General features: G+C 42.2%; 1 protein-coding gene across 1 annotated transcript in view; it reads right to left on the bottom strand.

The window, feature by feature from the left end:
- STON2 (stonin 2) overlaps positions 1-18462 on the bottom strand; it is a 138332-nt gene that overhangs the window by 98172 nt on the left and 21698 nt on the right. The window contains exons 2-3 of the mRNA XM_045544796.1: positions 11128-11404; positions 9124-9402 (exon numbers count right to left, since the gene is read on the bottom strand). Coding sequence (XP_045400752.1) covers positions 9124-9402; positions 11128-11215 — 367 coding nt within the window. The 5' untranslated portion in view covers positions 11216-11404. The remainder of the gene's footprint in view (positions 1-9123; positions 9403-11127; positions 11405-18462) is intronic.

The following is an 18462-nucleotide window of genomic DNA, read 5'->3' as shown; positions in this document are numbered from 1 at the left end:
AGATTTCTCTGTCATCTACTATTCCTTGTGTAAGAGCACATACTTACCGTAAATTCTGCCCTTAGGTCAAAATGACCTGGATTTTATAAATCCTACCCTTTGGCAAATTCTTGCCTTTTCCTGATGGGTCCACTTCAATTGTCCTACACATTCCTTCCCTATGGTCTGTAAGCTACCCTGGGTCTGGGGAGTAGTGGCTCAGGGATCCACCATGACTTGGCAGCCCAAGACACAACTTCTGTTCCTAAGTCCCTATTGAATGTTTCTTTTTGAGAAACCAGATTTCTCAGCCTCTTTCTTCAACCTCTCAATTCCCTGGGCCTTCGAGTAGGTTTGCGTAGACCTGCTCAAGGCAGAACAGCGATGCTTGAGCAAAGTCCTGAGTGAAAATGTGGAGGAAATGCCCTCCGGGCGGAGGGAACAGCAAGAGGAGCAGTGAACTTATCTGGAACAGCAGGAGAGGCTGAGTAGCTAGAGCTGAGTGGAGCGCAGGGGAGAAACTGGAGCCAGGGGAGGGTTCAGACCCCGCATCTACCCTGAAGAGGAAGGGCTCTGCGGAAATTCATTCCTGGATGCACCACTGTCTGAGATGGACTTTGCAAAGGTCGCGATTATATTTAGAGGCAGAGAAGAACAATTCAAGGTATTAAAAGAAAATAAGACCTCCTCTGTTAAAGTGGAAAAATACATATGCATGCACAATGCAGTGGCCCTTGTCTACAGATTCACCAGAAGGGTTGGGATCTTATTCTACCCCCACTCACCCCTATTAGCCAGAATGAACAACATAATAGAAATTCATTTCTGGGCCAGTCTTCTTCAGGATGGAGTCTCTCAGCTGTCACCCCTGCCTCCCTCTTAAATGGCTGATGTCATCTCTGATCCTCCCCCAAACAAGTGGCTCTTTCTCTAGTCCCAGATAATTAGCTTGCCCAGACACAATGGGAAGGCCTGAGCCCAAGCTTTTAGGGAAGAACATTTGAGGCACAAGGGAATACTAGTGTTTTGCTCGGGCTGTGGGACAAATGTTCCGGAAATGAAAGTTTTTTGTGTTTGTAATTATGCACATCCTGCAGTATCTGCATAATGGGTCCAATTCAACCCTGGCCTTGTAGAAAAATTGCCATGTCCATGGAGGAAGGTCAGTGCATAACATGACAAGTGAACAGGAAGCCTCATGCTGACAACAGCGCCTTAATTTTTTCTTTGTAATTCTGAGGGTGAACTTTGCTCTTTTAGCCCATTTGCAGGCCATTTGCAAACATTCTACACACACACACACACACACACACACACACACACACACACACACACAGACTTATAAAATGCACACACTTAAAATCAGCCTTTGCTGTGAGAGAACATTTATATAGTATACAGATTTCAGGTGGTAGGTAAGCTGACTGCTATATTCTTCCTGGTATGTGGTAGAATTTTAAAGCCTTATATAAGTCAGTCAAACTTTTTGTAGCTAGGAAAAGTCTGAAACACTATTGCTAAAGGACACAATGAGAATAAAACACAAGCTGCGTTTAGGTTCATTTTCAAAAATATTTCTTTAGAGAACTATAAGAAGTTTCAATTTTGACTTAAATAGATAGATTCACCAGAAGCTTTGTTTGTTTTAAACACTTCAGTTCTACTCACAGTTTAGCAGAGTATCTATGCATCTAATTCAGGGTTCAGCAAATAAGTTTTCAGTTAAATTTCTTGACATTTTTCACCATACAACCTTAGACTATATGGCATTTTCAAACTGGAGATGGGAACAGTGTTTTTGTGGCTAACTTGTTTTAAGTATTTAAAATTTAAGATTCTAATAAAAATCTTTCTGCAGGGATCATTTATCAAGATGACCTGACCCAAAATAGTCTTATTAAGTCAGGAAGTCATGAATCCCACATTTTGCCTCCATTAAATTTGAGGGGTTTTAACAGAGAAGACAATATTCACAAAAGATTCGAAGGGAATGATTTTATATGCCCCCTCGCACCTAGTATGTTCAGGTCCAAAGAATTGATGCCAACTCTTGTCTATATGTGGTTATAAAAAGACTTTTGTCACTCTCATTTTAATCATATTTTTCTAAGGGAGATTGTGTTATCTCCTTTGTCCCTGACCAAGAACGATGGATGGCACTTACTCACTTCAAATCCTGACCTAATTGAAGTCCAAAAGAAAGTTGTTCCCTTGATGGATTTAAGTATTTCTGGAGTTGTTTTCCCTACCAGCTGTTGCTGCTGGTTATCCATTCCCCTTGGTATGCCTCAGTGCACAATAAAATAAGTAGCCAGGTCACCGAGGTGAGGACTAACAACTCCCTGGCTTCTCTGAGCTTTCCAGTGCAGCTCCTGGCCACTGAAATGCCATAAAAATAAGAGATTTACCACTAATGACAGTCTCTTTGTTCCTAACTCCACTGTGCTTACAGCCTGGTTGCATTTTAATTAGGGCAAACATTACATTGCCATTCCAGGCTGAAATCCAGTGCTCCCTTGGCTTTATACTTAAGTGGCAGAGTTTAAAAAAGATGTATTCTTTTGTGTTTTGCTCTTCATCTGCCAGAAAAACTTTGAAGAGAGGAAGAAAGGGAACTAGGGGATAGAAAAGGACTATCGCAGATAACTTAGCTACTTCTTGTGTGTGTGCTCCAAACTTCTCTTTGCAAACCAGGACGTTTGGGTATGAAACAGTTGGCTAAGGAAGTCTTCACTTTTACCTCCAGAAATCAAGACTAGGAACAGTGCTTATCAGTCCCACTTCTCCTCGTCCTCATCCTCCCATCTATGTCTCTTAGGCCAAGATCATGACCTTCTCATAAAAGGATATCCACAGAGAGGCTGCATGAGGCAGGTACCAAGATAAACATTTTTCCCTTTCTCCTGACAAAGACATCTAGTCATTAAGTCTGGGCATTTAATAGAAGTAAATAGGACATGGGGAATAAAATGGGAAGAAACTAAAAATTGCAGCTATATCAACATATAATATATAAGGAAGAGTCCGTTTGCTCTCATGATACTGATGTGACTAGGAAGATGGCTGAAGCCAAAAATTTGTTTCCTCGGATCTTTTCTTCTGGCTGAACTTTGTCTTCTACGTGCACAGAGACACACCTACATCCTCCATACTTCATCAAAGATTCCAAATTTGCATGTTTAAATGCATCATGTCCAACATCTCTCTTGCCCGGGTTCCATTTCATTCATGTGTTATCCTAGCACTTTGGGAGGCTGAGGCAGGAGGATTGCTTGAGGCCAGGAGTTCAAGACCAGACTGGGTAATACAGCAAGATCCCACTTTAAAAAATAGCCAGACATGGTAGCATGCTCCTGTAGTTCCAGCTTCTTGGAAGGCTGAGGCAGGAAGATCACTTGAGCCCAGGAGTTTGCGGTTACAGTGAGCTATGATCATGCCACTGTGCTCCAGCCTGGGCAACAGAGCAAGACCCTGCTCTAAAAAATAAAAATAATTTTTTTTTTAAAAAAGAATGTGCTTGATCCACACAGGTGAAGCTATAGCCCAAAACAGATCCAGGATCTAACTGATAGAAATTAATAAACTAAGAAAAGCATTATTTAGAGTGGATAAATGAGAAATGGATGAACAAATCATTTCTGTGTTGTCAGATTAGATTAAAAAGCACCAGATAGCCACTCGTGTAACATAAGTTGGTCACTTACCGGTAAGTTTTCTCTAAGTGAATACCATGGATCTAGGATAAAGCTGAGTAAGAGCTTTGGGGAAGCCCTAGAAGTAAATGATAACTAACAAGGGAAGTTCCTTTAAATTCTGACTTCAATCCTTCACAAGAAGAGACGACAGATGCACCTATTATAAAATGAACCTCTCAGGCAAGCACTTCCCCAACATCCAGTTCTTCCTTTCTTTCCTCTGAGCCAGTTCCAAATACTCAACTACTATGAAATGGAAAACTTAAAAAAATAAAATAAAAGCTGGAAAACAATCAACTGGAGGCAGATGGGGAAAGCACAGGAGCACAGGTTGGTTCTGGTTTCCTACAGAGGATCCAGGAAGAAGCTCAATGGGTTTCTGTTAAATTCTGAGCACTATACTATTAATATGTCTTCGAATAGCCACACCTAGCAGAACTACAGAAAGGAAGTGCTTAATAAATATTTGGTGACTCATGGATAAATTATAAAGGGCTGTGGGGTTCAGAGATAAAGCGCAGTGAGTAGCGCGCACACATCCACGTAACAACCCGCCTACGCTATTACAGATGCTCCCCTAACCCAGATTAACTCACTCTCAGCCTTATGCAAAGGGTTCCACTGTAAGATTTTAGAGACTTAATACATCACTTTCCTGTGGCTGCTGTAACAAATTACCACAAACTTGGTAGCTTCAAACAACAGTAATTTATTTTTTCATGGCTCTAGAGGCAAGAGTCTGAAATCAGAGTCACTGTGCCAAAATCAAGATGTCAGAGGACCACACTCCCTCCAGAAGCTTTAGGGGAGAATCTGTTTCTTGCTGGCTTCTGGTGGCTGCTGGCATTCCTTGGCTGTGGCTTCAACACTCAAATCCTCAAGGCCAGCATCGGCAAGTCTCTGTTTCATCTTCACATTGTCTTCACCTCTGTGTGGGCAAAATCTCCCTCTGCCACCCTTTTATAAGGATGCATGTGATTGCATTTAGGGCCCACACAGATAATCCAGGATTATCTCCTTATTCTTAACTTAATCACATCTGCAAAACCCTTTTCCAAATAAGATAATATTTACAGCTTCCAGGGACAATAACCTGATATCTTTGGGTGCCGTTATTCAGCTTAGTATCAAAGAAAGAACAGAGTAGGCAGCAGGACTGCAGGAAGTCTCACACTGTCTCTATCGCTGTCAGGATAATTGCTGCACACATCTGTGTTATTTCTGTATAATGCCTCCAGTTACATATGTGGTATTACTGCCATACATGGCACATGTATCCAAACATTATGGATTTAAATTAAAATCTGAGCTGCCCAACAGCCTCCAGAATGGAACAGTTGTCTAACTTGGGGAATGTCTACATCATCCACAGTGAGGGGGTGAAAGCGTAGCTTCTCCTGTGGCCTTAGCTCTGCCAATTACTCTTCTTTAATGTGAAAAGTCAGTGAGAGGAAACTCAAGAGGGAGTTAACCCATGTGGGAGTGGTTAGTATGGGTAATGGCAATGTACCCTGCAGCCTTTTATTCAGTAGGTTCATTGATGGGTCAAGTTTGGTATTGGCAGGAGATTTGAAATTGAGCCCTTGGATTTATTACCATTTTCTTTACCCAATGCTCTGCACAGTCCTCCATGGTTCCTAGGTTTCTGATTACAAACACTGCCTGAGGTGGGGCTGGCCCTACACATGGTTTATTCTTGCCTACAGACAAGGCATTTCTCCTACAACAAAGAGCTCCACCTCCAGAGTTGAGTTAAATTTTCATATAAGGAAACAGATGTAATTATTCATGCTTGAGCAGTTTTCAAGCCAAAATCATGCTTTCATGCATTTGAAAGTTGTTGTTCTTGATTTATTTTCTAATAATATCAACAAATCTTGGGAGGCCAAGGCAGGAGGATCTTTTGAACCCAGGAGTTTGAGGCTGCAGTGAGCTATGATTGGGCCACTGCACTCCAGCCTGGGCCACAGAGTAAGACCCTGTCTCAATCAATCAATCAATTTCATATTCTTAGAACAATGCAGGGCTGGTATTAGACTAAGGCAAGTACACTCAGTGTCAAAAAACTCAGTAATCAAAACAACATTTTAATGCAATTTTTTTTTAAAAAAAAAGAGACAAGGTTTCACACCAGGTTGCCCAGGCTGGTCTCAAATCCTGTCCTCAAGTGATCCTCCCATCTCGGCCTCCTGTATCAGCTTCCTAAGTAGCTGGGATTATAGGCTTGAGCCACTCGGCCTGGCTTAATGCAATATTTCAAAAATACCAAATCAAAATCAAAGCAACAAACTATGGCCCACAGGTTGACTACCATATTTTTGTAAATAAAGTTTTAATGAAACCAGTGCCAGGATTGGGGCAGAGGGTAAGTGTGGCAGAGTCATGAAAGTGTTAGTTAGATCTTATCCTTAAATGCTGACATTTTGCTCATCAAAAATTTTGTGCATTATTTGATTTTTAAAAATAATTTTTAAATAATTTTGATTTTTAATTCTTTTAAAAATTTAAACCCAGTTTTTTTTCAAGATCATCATTTTTTAATATAAACATTACATTATACTTTGGTATGGAGCAGAAGTGCTTTTTGCATATTTCCCAGTCTATCACAGAGGATATTAAAAAGACATACTCAAGAATCGAGATTTTTAAAAATTGGTAAGTTTTGCTGCCTTATCAAGGACATTAAGTGAAATAGACATTTTTTTATTATGAGGAAATAATATCCAGAAATTTTACCTGCCATTGCTTTTGCATATCAATGTAAATGTCAATGCAGTGAATGAGGCAAATAATATTTTAGAATTATTATAAAAATAGTTTTAACCCCAAAGACTCCTTGAAAGAGTCTTGGGAAGCCCCGGGGATCTACAGATCACACTGCTACCTTAAAGAATAAAGCTTTAAGAACATATTGAAAGCATTGTCAATAACAAGATAAGATAAGATCCTCAGTCAGATGGGGGCAACATGATGATGACTAACCTCGAAATTAATTTTGCAAAAACAAGTGAAGAGTTGAAGCAAATTGACCCATCTGTCATAAAAATAGTTTTGAGCAATCAAGAAATCTTTGAGGCTAAAGGCAAGGTATGAATAAGATGTGAAAGAATCTGAATGACATGAATATAATCAGTGCCCTGAAGGCAAGGCTATTTCAGGACAATTGAGTGGAGAAACACCACCTCACCCATCCCTTACCTTCCATTCCTCCCTTACCTTCCGTCCCTCGCCTCCCTGCCTCCCCTGTAAGGAGGGAGCAGAGGATACCAGAGCAGCAACAGCAGCAGGAAGAATGAGGCAAATACCACAGCTCATCCCTAGGCTGCTCCAAGACCCTGGAGCCAGCCTGCCTGGTGCTGAAGCTCCCCTGGCCACTTCCTAGCATACAACCTAGGGCAAACTCCCAAACCTGTTGGCCTCAGTCTCCTCCACATGTAATATATCTTCCTCACATAATTGTTGTCAGGAGTATCTGAGATGACGAGATTAAAGCATAGAGCACAGAAACTGAGAGAGTAAGCATGCAGTAAATGTATCTTATTAAACATAAGGAACACATTTCTATGCTGTTTCACTGCCCAGTGTTCAGTCACTTTTTCCCACATGTATAAACACTTAGCCCAGTGTCTTGCCAGTGTTAGGTATTTAGTAAGGGAAGCCTGTCTGGACCTGTCACTTCTTCCACACTGATTTGAGTGTCATGGCTCTCTCACCAACAATTCACGGAGAAACCTGACGCTTAAATGTGAAAATGCATACATAAATGTGCAAATTATTGTGTAAAAATGGAAACATTTGTTATATGAAAGAATTATGTTTTAAATTTTCTTAAAATAATTTTCACTGGTGTTGAAAACATGTTTGAAAAATAAAGAAATTGTTTTTGAAAAGTAAAACTAGCATAACATTTAACCCACCAACAGAAAAACAAACAGACCGGGCGCGGTGGCTCAAGCCTATAATCCTAGCCCTCTGGGAGGCCGAGGCAGGTGGATCACTCGAGGTCAGGAGTTCGAGACCAGCCTGAGCGAGACCCCATCTCTACTAAAAATAGAAATAAATTATCTGGACAACTAAAAATATATATAGAAAAAAAAAATTAGCCGGGCATGGTGGCACATGCCTGTAGTCCCAGCTACTCGGGAGGCTGAGGCAGGAGGATCACTTGAGCCCAAGAGTTTGAGGTTGTTGTGAGCTAGGCTGACGCCACGGCACTCACTCTAGCCCGGGCAACAGTGTGAGACTTTGTCTCAAAAAAAAAAAAAAAAGAAAGAAAAACAAACAATCCTGCTTTTGGCTAGCAGGTCTCTGAGGTAGACAGAATAACGCCCCTGCCCCCAACAATATCCACATCTCAATCCCCAGAACCTGTGAATGTATTACCTTACAAAAGGGACTTTGCAGCTAGGATTATGTTAAGGATCTTGAGAAGGGAAAATTATCCTAGTAGGCCCAATGTAAGGACCACAAAGGCCCTTAATAAAAGATGGAGGCAGAAGAAGTCAGAAAAGATGGGACTTCAGAAAAAAGGCACAGAGAGAAGAAAGGTAGGAAAAAACACAATATTCCTGGCTCTGGAGACAGAGGAAGGGGCTAGGTGCCAAGGAATGTGGGCGACCTCTGGAAGCTAGAAAAGGCCAGGAAATACTCTCCCCTACAGTCCAATGACACCCATAATGGACTCCTGAAATACAGAATAGTAATATGATAAACTCATGCTGTTTAAGCCACTAAATGTGGTAATTTGTTACAGCAGCAAATAGAAAATTAATAGTTCCAAAGGTTACCTTTGATCACTGATCACCCTTGGTATGCTTCAGTGCACAACAAAACAAGTAGCCAGATCACCAGGGTGGGGACTAACAACTTCTATGGCTTCACTAAGCTCCCCAGTGCAACTTCTGGACATTGAAATGACACAAAATAAAAGAAGTACTATTAACGACCACCCCCACCCCTGAAGATTTGGATGCAAGAGGCCTGGAGCATGAGAATATCCCTGTTTAACAAGTCCCACTGGTGAGCATTAGAAATAGTCTGATTCACACCTTGAAAGACATTCATTTCTATGTGTAAGAAGCTTACAATTTAGGTGCTGAGTAAATATAATTTCCAATCCCTAATCTATTAAGGATTGGAAATTATATTTACTCAGCACCTAAATATGTACGCATTCTTTCAGAGACAAGTCAACAGCCAGGGACAAGAGGAAAAGGTTGGAAAGGTGTCCTAGAACACATCGATTTGTTTGTAAGCTTATGTCAATAAAAACTAGCTTTAGAATTAAACCAGATGAGATCTCGGTCTGCTGTCTCCTATGTGGCCGGTGCTTCAGGGCTCTGAAGCAGGTAGAATAGAATCCTGGCAGCCCTACAGACCTCCCACGGAAAAGCATCCCTGCTGAGCACGTGCCCAAGCCCGAACCTTCCTGGCCTCCCACCTGTCTCACCTGTTTCTTTATGAGGTGGTGACGTGCTGGCCCAGGGAGTGTCGTCTTCAAATTGAACCCAGTTGCTGATGGCCGAGGCCAGGTCAGGTGGGGGCTGCTCAGGGCTCCCAGGTGGGGAGGCTGCTTCAGAGATGAGGCCCATCTTTTCAGAGGAGTCATCCTGCTCCGAGTGGGAAAGGTCCTGAGAGCCTCCATCCACCATGTGGTTCTCCCCGGAGGAGTTCTCCTCAGACTGGTCTGAGGAAGATGACAATCCTGGGACATGCTCTTCAGTCCCCCCTGGAACAGATACCAGACACCACCATCATCTGAGGAAGGCCACTCCTCAGAACTGTCTCATGGAGGCAAAATCTAAGGATGGGCAAGGGGTGACTGCAGGACTCACCATTACAGTGGGTAGGGGAGAAGAAACAGCCACACCCATCTGACTCTATGCTACAGGATTGCTTCTCTAATCATGTGTACAAGCTACAACCTCAGCATGTCTCCAGTTGGTGCCCAGGCAGGCTGAGGCTAGGAACCTTCTTCACCATTCTTATCCCAGTGTCTGCTCCAGCGCTTGGGGGTCACAAATAAAAATGCCTACAGAGGTCAAGTATGAAGTATACCCGAGTTGAGCGAGACAAGTGAAAGGCAACAGAGACTGGTGGAGACTGTGGCTGAATAGGACAGCTTCTGTCTGAAGATATGCAAACTCAGATCTCAAACTCTGTGTAGTCCAAGCTACATGCATTCACAGACCACTAGGTGCAAGCCCTACACTAATGACCAGCTGAATGAACACAGAGGCTCTTCTTGTAGCATTGTATTCAACGCATTTGTCTTAGAACATTGAATAGCCTTCAAAAAATTCTTTTGAAAATAAAAAAACTATATCCTGATTATGGTGGTGGATGAACAAATCTATATATGTGCTAAAATTCATCAACTGTACACCAAAGGAAGTCAATTTTACTGTATGAAAACTTCTTAAAAACCAAAGAATTAATATGAGAATCCTTTTTCCCCTCACTAGCCAAACTGGTTCACCTCCTTGTAATCAAAACCCCTAGATTCTCACTGTTCAAGAAAAATAAAAAGTGAGCCACATACATAATTTTAAATTTTCTAGTAGCCACATTAAAGAAAGTAAAAATAAACAGGAGAAACTGTTTTTAATAATACATATTTCAACTCAGTCTGTAATCAATATAAAAACTGTTAATGAGATGTTTAAATTTTTTAAAAAACTAGGTTGACTATAGGTATGTCACACAGCATACCTCAGTTCAGACTTGCCACAGTTCAGGTGCTCAGTAGCCACATGGCTACCACACTGGACAGCACACCTGTAGACTCATACTTTCCAGGTGTTGTAAATGAAGGTGGGATGATTTCAGCTGGCACTGGCAGCTGCAGAACAGAACCAACTGATACGGCTCTGCAAACACCTCCCAGACCCTACCGTGACTTTCATCCCTGAGCATCAGTTCCCTGGAAGTCATCTTTATTATGATCGAGTATGACAATACTGAGCTCTTTCCACATGCCAGGCACTGTTCTAAGCACTTTCTGTGTGTTAATAATTCACTTAATCCTCACAACAACCTGTGAGATAGGTATTATAATTATCCCCATTGTACAGATAATGAAATTATGCATTAAATAAATAATCTACCCAAAGGCACATCACTCATACATGTTGGATCCAGGATTTGAGCCCAAGCAATCTGGCTCCAGAGCCCGTCACTCTTATCAACTATACCTCAAAAAGGCTGAGAGTAAACCACTTTGTTAATACTTAGTTTTTCTTTCTTGGAAGAAAAGAGCCCTTTTTAAGGGACTTAAGGTTCCTAAAATGCTTCCTCAGGCTTCTAAGTGGAAGAATTCACACATCTCAGGAAAGTGACAAACTGACTCTTTTTTCTATGTTAAGATCTCATTCAAAGAATGATCAAGTAGAAGCCGTAACAGGCACGGCTCTTTGCCAATCTCTTCACTTTAGGAAATGAAGACACTCCTTACCCTCAGAAGGGGGGGCAAAGAGTGGCTCTTCATTGAAGGAGACCCACTCTGACTGGTGGGTGGCAATCACATGTTCCAAAGTCGTCATGCTAGGAAGGCGCTGGTCATCTTCACACTGCTGACCTCAGGTGGACCCCAGAATAATGTCTGGGGTGAGGTGGAGGTATGGTAGCACAGCAGACTTGGGTCTAAGGTCTGTTATAAGGGTCTTGCCAAGAACAATCCTCAGAACACAGACTAGCCCCTCTGGCTTTTGGTTAATCTGTCAAGCAGAAATCTGTTAAAAAAAAAAAACAAATTAAAAAGGATAACCATCGCATCATACCCTACCCACACAGGTCTAGGGCTTTCGGCACTACCCACGGGGCGGGGGGGAGGCGAGGAGCTGAAGTGGTTTCCGGCTTGCCTTACCTCTCCATGCTCCTGTTTTGCCCCACCTTTTATACTGAAAGATCTGCATTTAGCATCAAGAGCTCTGGATAAGCCTTCATATCAAACTTGTAAATAATTACACAAATTTCAGCAATTAGATTCCCTACTTTTCCCAATTATTATATTTTAGAAATACTGTTATCTATAGTATAGTACTATCATTGTAAAACAAATACTAAAACTTTTCGAAGTACTTTCACTCTCTCTTACCAGATGGTGAAATAAAAGCATGTTCTTTTCTATTAAATCAGTGCAGTTTCTTGCCTTAGGCAGGTAACTCTTTTCAGGCCTGATTTAAATCTTTGGCAGAAACCCAACGCTCTCCAGATGGTATCTCCAAGCATGGTTTACCAATCAAGAAAAATAGAAATGGAGTCATCTTGTTCATTTGGAGTAAGAGGATAGGGAATATTTGCTTTAGTGAAAAATGTCAGTGACAGAAACATATTTTCAATCTAGGCCATTTTGAATTAGTATATAAAGATCTACCCTTTACTCACACTGTAATTACATTCTATGTATACATTAGAATAGTTAATTGACTTTAAATTTAGTTAATGCTATCAATGTCATTTTACAACTTGAACCTAACTCTTGATCTAATAATGAATAAAATCTGAATTAATACAAAATGAATGTGCTTCCACAAAACAGCTACTATACTCCTTGAACAATATCAATTCTTAATAATTGAATACACACAATATTCAGATAATATCTAGAACCATTTAACTCACAGTCTTCCAATTGGTGCACAATAAAAAGTTGAGGAAATTTTACTATGGGTTATTATCTACAGTAAATAATCTATACTGAGGAAAAACAGAGTAGAAAGATTTAATGGCTTTTGTTTTTTGATGATTAAAACAACTAGTTTTGCTATATGATACTTCCTAAAAACAATTAATGTTTATATAGAATTTATGATTTTCAGAAACATTTTCATGCAACACTTCATTTGAATCAGTAGGCATTTCAGTTGAGTAGGGCAGGTAGTACTATTAAATATAATTCTTTTATAGATGAAGAAATCTGGGCTGAGAGAAATTGACTTATCCAGCACTTTCAGTGTTTCCTGGCCCTTATTTGGAACCTGGCCTAAGGTTCCTAAAATGTTTCCTCCAGGTTTTTTTTGTTTTTTTTTTTTGAGACAGAGTCTCACTCTGTTGCCCAGGCTAGAATGAGTGCCGTGGCATCAGCCTAGCTCACAGCAACCTCAAACTCCTGGGCTCAAGGGATCCTTCTGCCTCAGCCTCCCAAGTAGCTGGGACTACAGGCATGCACCACCATGCCCGGCTAATTTTATATATATATATATATATATATATATATTTTTTTTTTAGCTGTTCATATATTTCTTTCTATTTTTAGTAGAGACGGGGGTCTCGCTCTTGCTCAGGCTGGTCTCGAACTCCTGAGCTCCAACGATCCGCCCGCCTCGGCCTCCCAGAGTGCTAGGATTACAGGCGTGAGCCACCGCGCCCGGCCTCCTCCAGGTTTCTAAGTGGAAGAATTCACCAATCTCAGGATAGTAACAAACTGACGCTTTTTTTTTTTTTCATAATAAGATCCCATCTAAAAAATAATCAGGAAGAAGCCATAATAAGCAGGTGTTTTAGATGCACCAAGCTAGGAAGTGATAGATCCAACCCCTGAACCCAGGTCTCCTGCTGCCAAAACACTCTAACCTTTGGGTCACGGCCACAAAAAAGTGCTGCAGACTATAGTGTATATAGACTACTACCCAACTAAAGGACTTCACAAATATCAATTACAATGAAACCACAATGAAATGTCTCAGGAAACTCTCTGTGTGGAAATCTGCCAGAATACCCAAGTTGTACATAGGATGGAAAGCCCGTAAGTTTAGTCCCTCTGTTAAGATCCTTATCAATCACAGGACTGGACGTGTGCAAATAGCCTGGAGAGTGCAAGTCTCCTAAACCAGATCTTAACAGAGAGCCATGCAGAGCCCACAAACACCAAGAGCTGATTCCCACGGGCTCCGATGACACCTTTCTCAAGCCCTGTCAAGTGTTAGTGTCACTCAATGTGGGAATGGCTGCAGGCCAAGATAAGACAGTAAAATTAAAGAGTCAGATTCCCCCCTCACAATAACAGCAGCACGTAAACCAGCCCTCCTGCCTTCTCCAAATAAAACAAAAAAGCCACAATACAAGTCCACGTGCTGACACATGCAGCGTCGTAACTCAATGGGGAAAACATCCTGCCGATCCCGTGATGATGAACCCAGCAAAATTTATGCATAAGTGGGGTGGGAGAGGGGACAGGGGAAGAAGAGAAGGAAAAGGTGAAGGTAATGAGGAAATACCTAGAAATTTTAAACTGGAAGGTTTTCGTTTATTTATTTTATTTTTATTTATTTTTTTATACAGGCTGGTCTTGAACTCTTGGCTTCAAGTAATCTTCCCACCTCAGCCTTCAAAAGCATTTGGATTACAAGTGTGAGCCATTCCACCTGGCCACGAACTAGAGGGTTTTAAAGATCAATAGTCCAGCTTTCAAGTTTTACAGATGAGAAACTTCATCCATAACAAGGAAATCAAGTGTAACAACAGAGACTGCGAGCACAGGTCCAGGAGTTAGACGGTCCAGATTTGAGTCCTGTACAGTCTTAGACACATAATTTAATCTCTTCTAAGCCTCAGTTCACCCTTGCACAGCAAGAATAAAACTCCCTTCATAATTCTAGGATTAAATGAGATAATGTATGCCAAATGTTTAGTATCAGGCATAACAAATGCTCTGTAACAATGACAATGATAATAATAGCAGGAGACCTTACAGAGGGCTTTCTGTGTGCCAGGCCCCATTCCAAGCCTTCTATAAATGTGAGCCATCACCGTCACTGCTGCTGGTGTTAAGTGACTCGCCCAAGATGGCACAGTTTGTTAGTGGAAGTCTTGGGACTAGAACGCATATGACATGAAACCACCCCATTTCTGTCATGTATACATTCTGGTTTTAGTGATTTCTCTTTTCTGTCATTGTTAGAGCAGTTCTCCCAGATGCTAAGTGGAGTCATGTGCTCAGTTACAGAGCCCAGGGGCAGATTCTGAAACCTCCTCTCTACAGATACAGGTACATTCTGGCTGAGGAACCAAGACCAATACTCAGAAAGCACGAATGGAAGAGCCCCCAGAGATCTACTTATGCTTCTTTAGCTTATCCATCCCAGATCGGACATGGACTGGTTACAAATAATCAGTAGTCCCAAGAAAGCCTCGTAGAACAAATTTATGACAGGGAACCCCCTATGCTGTTGCATAGCCCTGTGCAATGGGTTCCAGGTATTTGCCATGGGACAGCCACATCAATGACCCATAAGACACCAGACCTTGAGAAGTGCTGTGCTAGCAACTGCAAACCCACAGAAGAACCTAATAATTGTGAGGCTAAGTTCACACTGGAATTAGTTTCTCAGTAAAAACCTCACCCCATTTTTAGAATGTGAATCATAAAGTGAGGCTTAGAATCACCACAAATAAGTGGTGACTCAGTATCAGCAGCAGGATTGACCAAGAGACACAAAATTTCACTGAAGTCTTTGTTTGGGTTGCCATTTTCCAGACAGATACTTCTTTCTCAGTATCCCATAACTACTAAAATTTAGAGGTGGAGAATGCAACTGGCTGATAAGAGGGGGTCACAGAAGTAGGTATGCCTATGCCAGTGCTCGAGCACACCCTCGAGAGCCCTATGTGTCTGGAAATGTACGAGGCACCCTTTGACACAGCAGCCCTCAAGCAGCTCACAATCCTGTGGGGGACATAAGTGAATAACTGCCTGCTGAAGGACACACTGAAAGTGTATGACAGCTCAGCCATGGGAAGATCTTCGAGGGCTGGGACCGTAAGGGATGGGGACAGGGCAGGTTTCTTGGATCAGAAGGACTGGACCCCTGGAAGGGAAGTGTGAGGATATCCCTGATGACGGAGAATCAGAATCAGACCTCAGTAAGGCTTATTTTTCGGCGGCCTAACGAGAGCAGAGATGTCTACTGGTGAAATAGGGGGGAAAGGACTGATGGACCTTAAAAGCTACAGAGAAGAGTTCAAGGGGAAACGAGAAGCTGCTGAAGGTTTAAGAGCAGAGTGACTCAAGAAGTGTGCTTCGGGCACAGTGGCTCGCACTTGTAATCCTGGCACCCTGGGAGGCTGAGGCGGGAGGATTGCTTGAGCTCAGGAGTTTGAGATCAGCCTGAGCAAGAGCGAGACCCCGTCTCTACTAAAAACAGAAAAATTAGCCAGGCGTTGTGGAGCACATCACTTGGGAAGCTGAGCCAGGAGGATTGATTGAGCCCAGGAGTTTGAGGTTGCTGTGAGCTATGATGACACCACTGCACTCCAGCCTGGGTGACAGAGTGAGATCCTGCCTCAGAAAAAAAAAAAAAAGAAGAAGAAGAAATGTGCTCAAGGGAGATTAGCATTCCTCCCTGTGCTGAGTAGGAACTTAGTGCGGAAGTTATCAGCCACAACAGTACCTCCGGTGTGTCCACAAAGTCAGGGGCCAGCATCGTTGGGAACATGTACAGAGTATTCTGTGCTGGGCCCATCCTAGAGCCTGAGGTTGCAAGGAAGAGCAAGACAGCACCACTGCCCTCAAGCAGCTGACAGCTGATCGCAAGGAGATATGACAGCCATCTAAAACAGTAACTTCTCTTCTCTAACCTATTCCGACGGGTTATCCATCAAAACCACAAAGTAAGTAGGCGAGTAAAGGACTTACTATGGAAGTGGATGGTCTTGAGCTGAATCAAGTGGTCTTGAGCTACAGCTTATGCTGGAAAGGAGGGCTCTTAGCAAAAGAGCTGCAGGGCAAAAGCACTTAGGAAGGGGGACAAGGAACAGCAGGTCTAGCCAACAGTGAGTTTCATTCTGTTTATCTGAAGAGGGTGGGAGTGCACTGAAAAAGGAGGGGTTGGAACAGTGACAGCTAAGTCACTGAGCTCAACCATTATCTTCGGTTTGGTTCAACAAGCATTTATGCCTAGTGGCAATCACTGAATCCAAAGATAAAGAACACAGATTCTTTTTTCAGGAAACCTTTATAATAGGCATGTTCATTATTTTTTGGCCAGTCAATATCCAAAAACTCTTTCTTTTTTGAGAAGGAAAAAATACTCTCTTTCCATACCTCCTAGATGGACAAACCCTAACATCCAGGCTTTGTCAATGGGTGTTAGAATCTTGAGGGAATGCTAAAAGGTGCAAGGGCCTTGAATGCATGCCAGAGTGCCATGTAGACAACAGAAATTTGATACAAGCCCAGAGGCAGGCACGTCCCAATTCGGTGACGATAGTGCCAAGTGCAGCATCCTAACCAGATCCATGGTGTGACCCTTTCAATAGACTCCTTTCCTGCCTATATCAGCCACAGTTTTCTGTTGCTTACAACCAAGAACTCTGATATATAGTACCCTTCCTCAGCTCCCACTAATCCCATTTGTTCCTTCCCCCCTACATCTTTTCTTACACTGATAGTATCTTAACCCACACTCATTTATCAAATTATAATGAAACTGTTTGCTAATGCAGCTATCATGCTAACTGGCCTGTGAGCTCTCTGAAGAAAGGGATTGGATCTTTTTCTTGGTGCTATCTTCCAGCTCTTAGAACAGGGTCTGGCATTTAGTAAATGTTTATTGAGTAAGTGGTTAGATGAATGAAAGAATGAGTTAATTAACTGCACACAGCAGAGCAAACTACAGTGGTGGCCTAAATCTGGGCATCTGCCTTTTTTTGTAATAAAGTTGTATTGGCACACAGCCACACCCATCAGTTTACATACTGTCTATAGCTGCTTCTGCTCTAGAGTAGCAAAGTTGAGTAATTGTGACACATACAGTATGGTTCACAGGGCCTAAAATTATTACTAACCAATAATAGTAACAATTGGCCCTTCATAGGAAAAAATGTACAGACCTTGCTTGATAGCATTGTCCTTACCCCCAAAACACAGACTTTCTGTGTCTTGGCTGGATGCTTGGGATGTTAATAAGATGTTAACGAGGTCTTTCCACAGTGGCCAGGCTGGACCACCAATGTCTCCCAGTACTGCCTGACTCTAGTATCTCTGCCCCATTCTCAATCCTGAAGCAGCCACCTTCATTAAGTTCTTTATGGTTCAGTCTGTACATGTGCACTCCAGCCTGACCAAGGATTCTCTGGGTACACCCAGACATACTTTTTTCTTCTCTCCCCATCCCCATGCAACTCTCTCCTCTCTGGTGCCCTGTCCTGCAGATTCCAGCTGCTCCAGTTGCCCCAAACTCTGATCTCTATTTCCCTAGCTCAGCAGGACTGCTGTGCTTGGCTTAGACTCCAGCTGACTACACTGCAGTCAGGAAACTCTCCCCTGGAAGAGAGCCAAGGTGATCGTGGGGCTCACCTCAGCACAGGAATCTTGTGCTGCCTGTCAACCAAGGCCTGAAGACAGCTGCCTTATACATGTTGTTGTTTTGTGGTTTGTTTACTGCAGAAGGACCAGTTTGTTACCAGTTATAGCCAGAATTAGAAGTCCTCCCCTGCAACATTCCTTTCTGACTTGTGTTCACTCTTAAAAACAGAAAAAAAGACCAGTTCAGATTGTCAACGGAAAAGAAGCCAAACTCTGTAAAATAAAGGGGTTTATTCTGAGCCAAATTTGAGGACCACGGCCTAGAGCCACACCCAAGAAGCCTTGAGTAAGTGGACTGGCTGTGGCTGGGTTACAGTTTGGTTTCATACTTTTCAGGGAGATAGGAGTTACACGTAAAGTCATAAATCAATACATGGAAGGCTTACATTGGTTTGGCCTGAAAAGGTGGGACATCTCAAGGGTGGGGGTGTGCTTACAGGTTATCGATGGGTTTAAAGACTCTTTGATTTGTAATTGGTTAAA

The sequence above is a fragment of the Lemur catta genome, chromosome 1 (genome assembly GCF_020740605.2).
Source record: "Lemur catta isolate mLemCat1 chromosome 1, mLemCat1.pri, whole genome shotgun sequence".
Taxonomy (NCBI): Eukaryota; Metazoa; Chordata; class Mammalia; order Primates; family Lemuridae; genus Lemur; species Lemur catta.
This window is presented reverse-complemented; position numbering and strand designations above follow the sequence as displayed.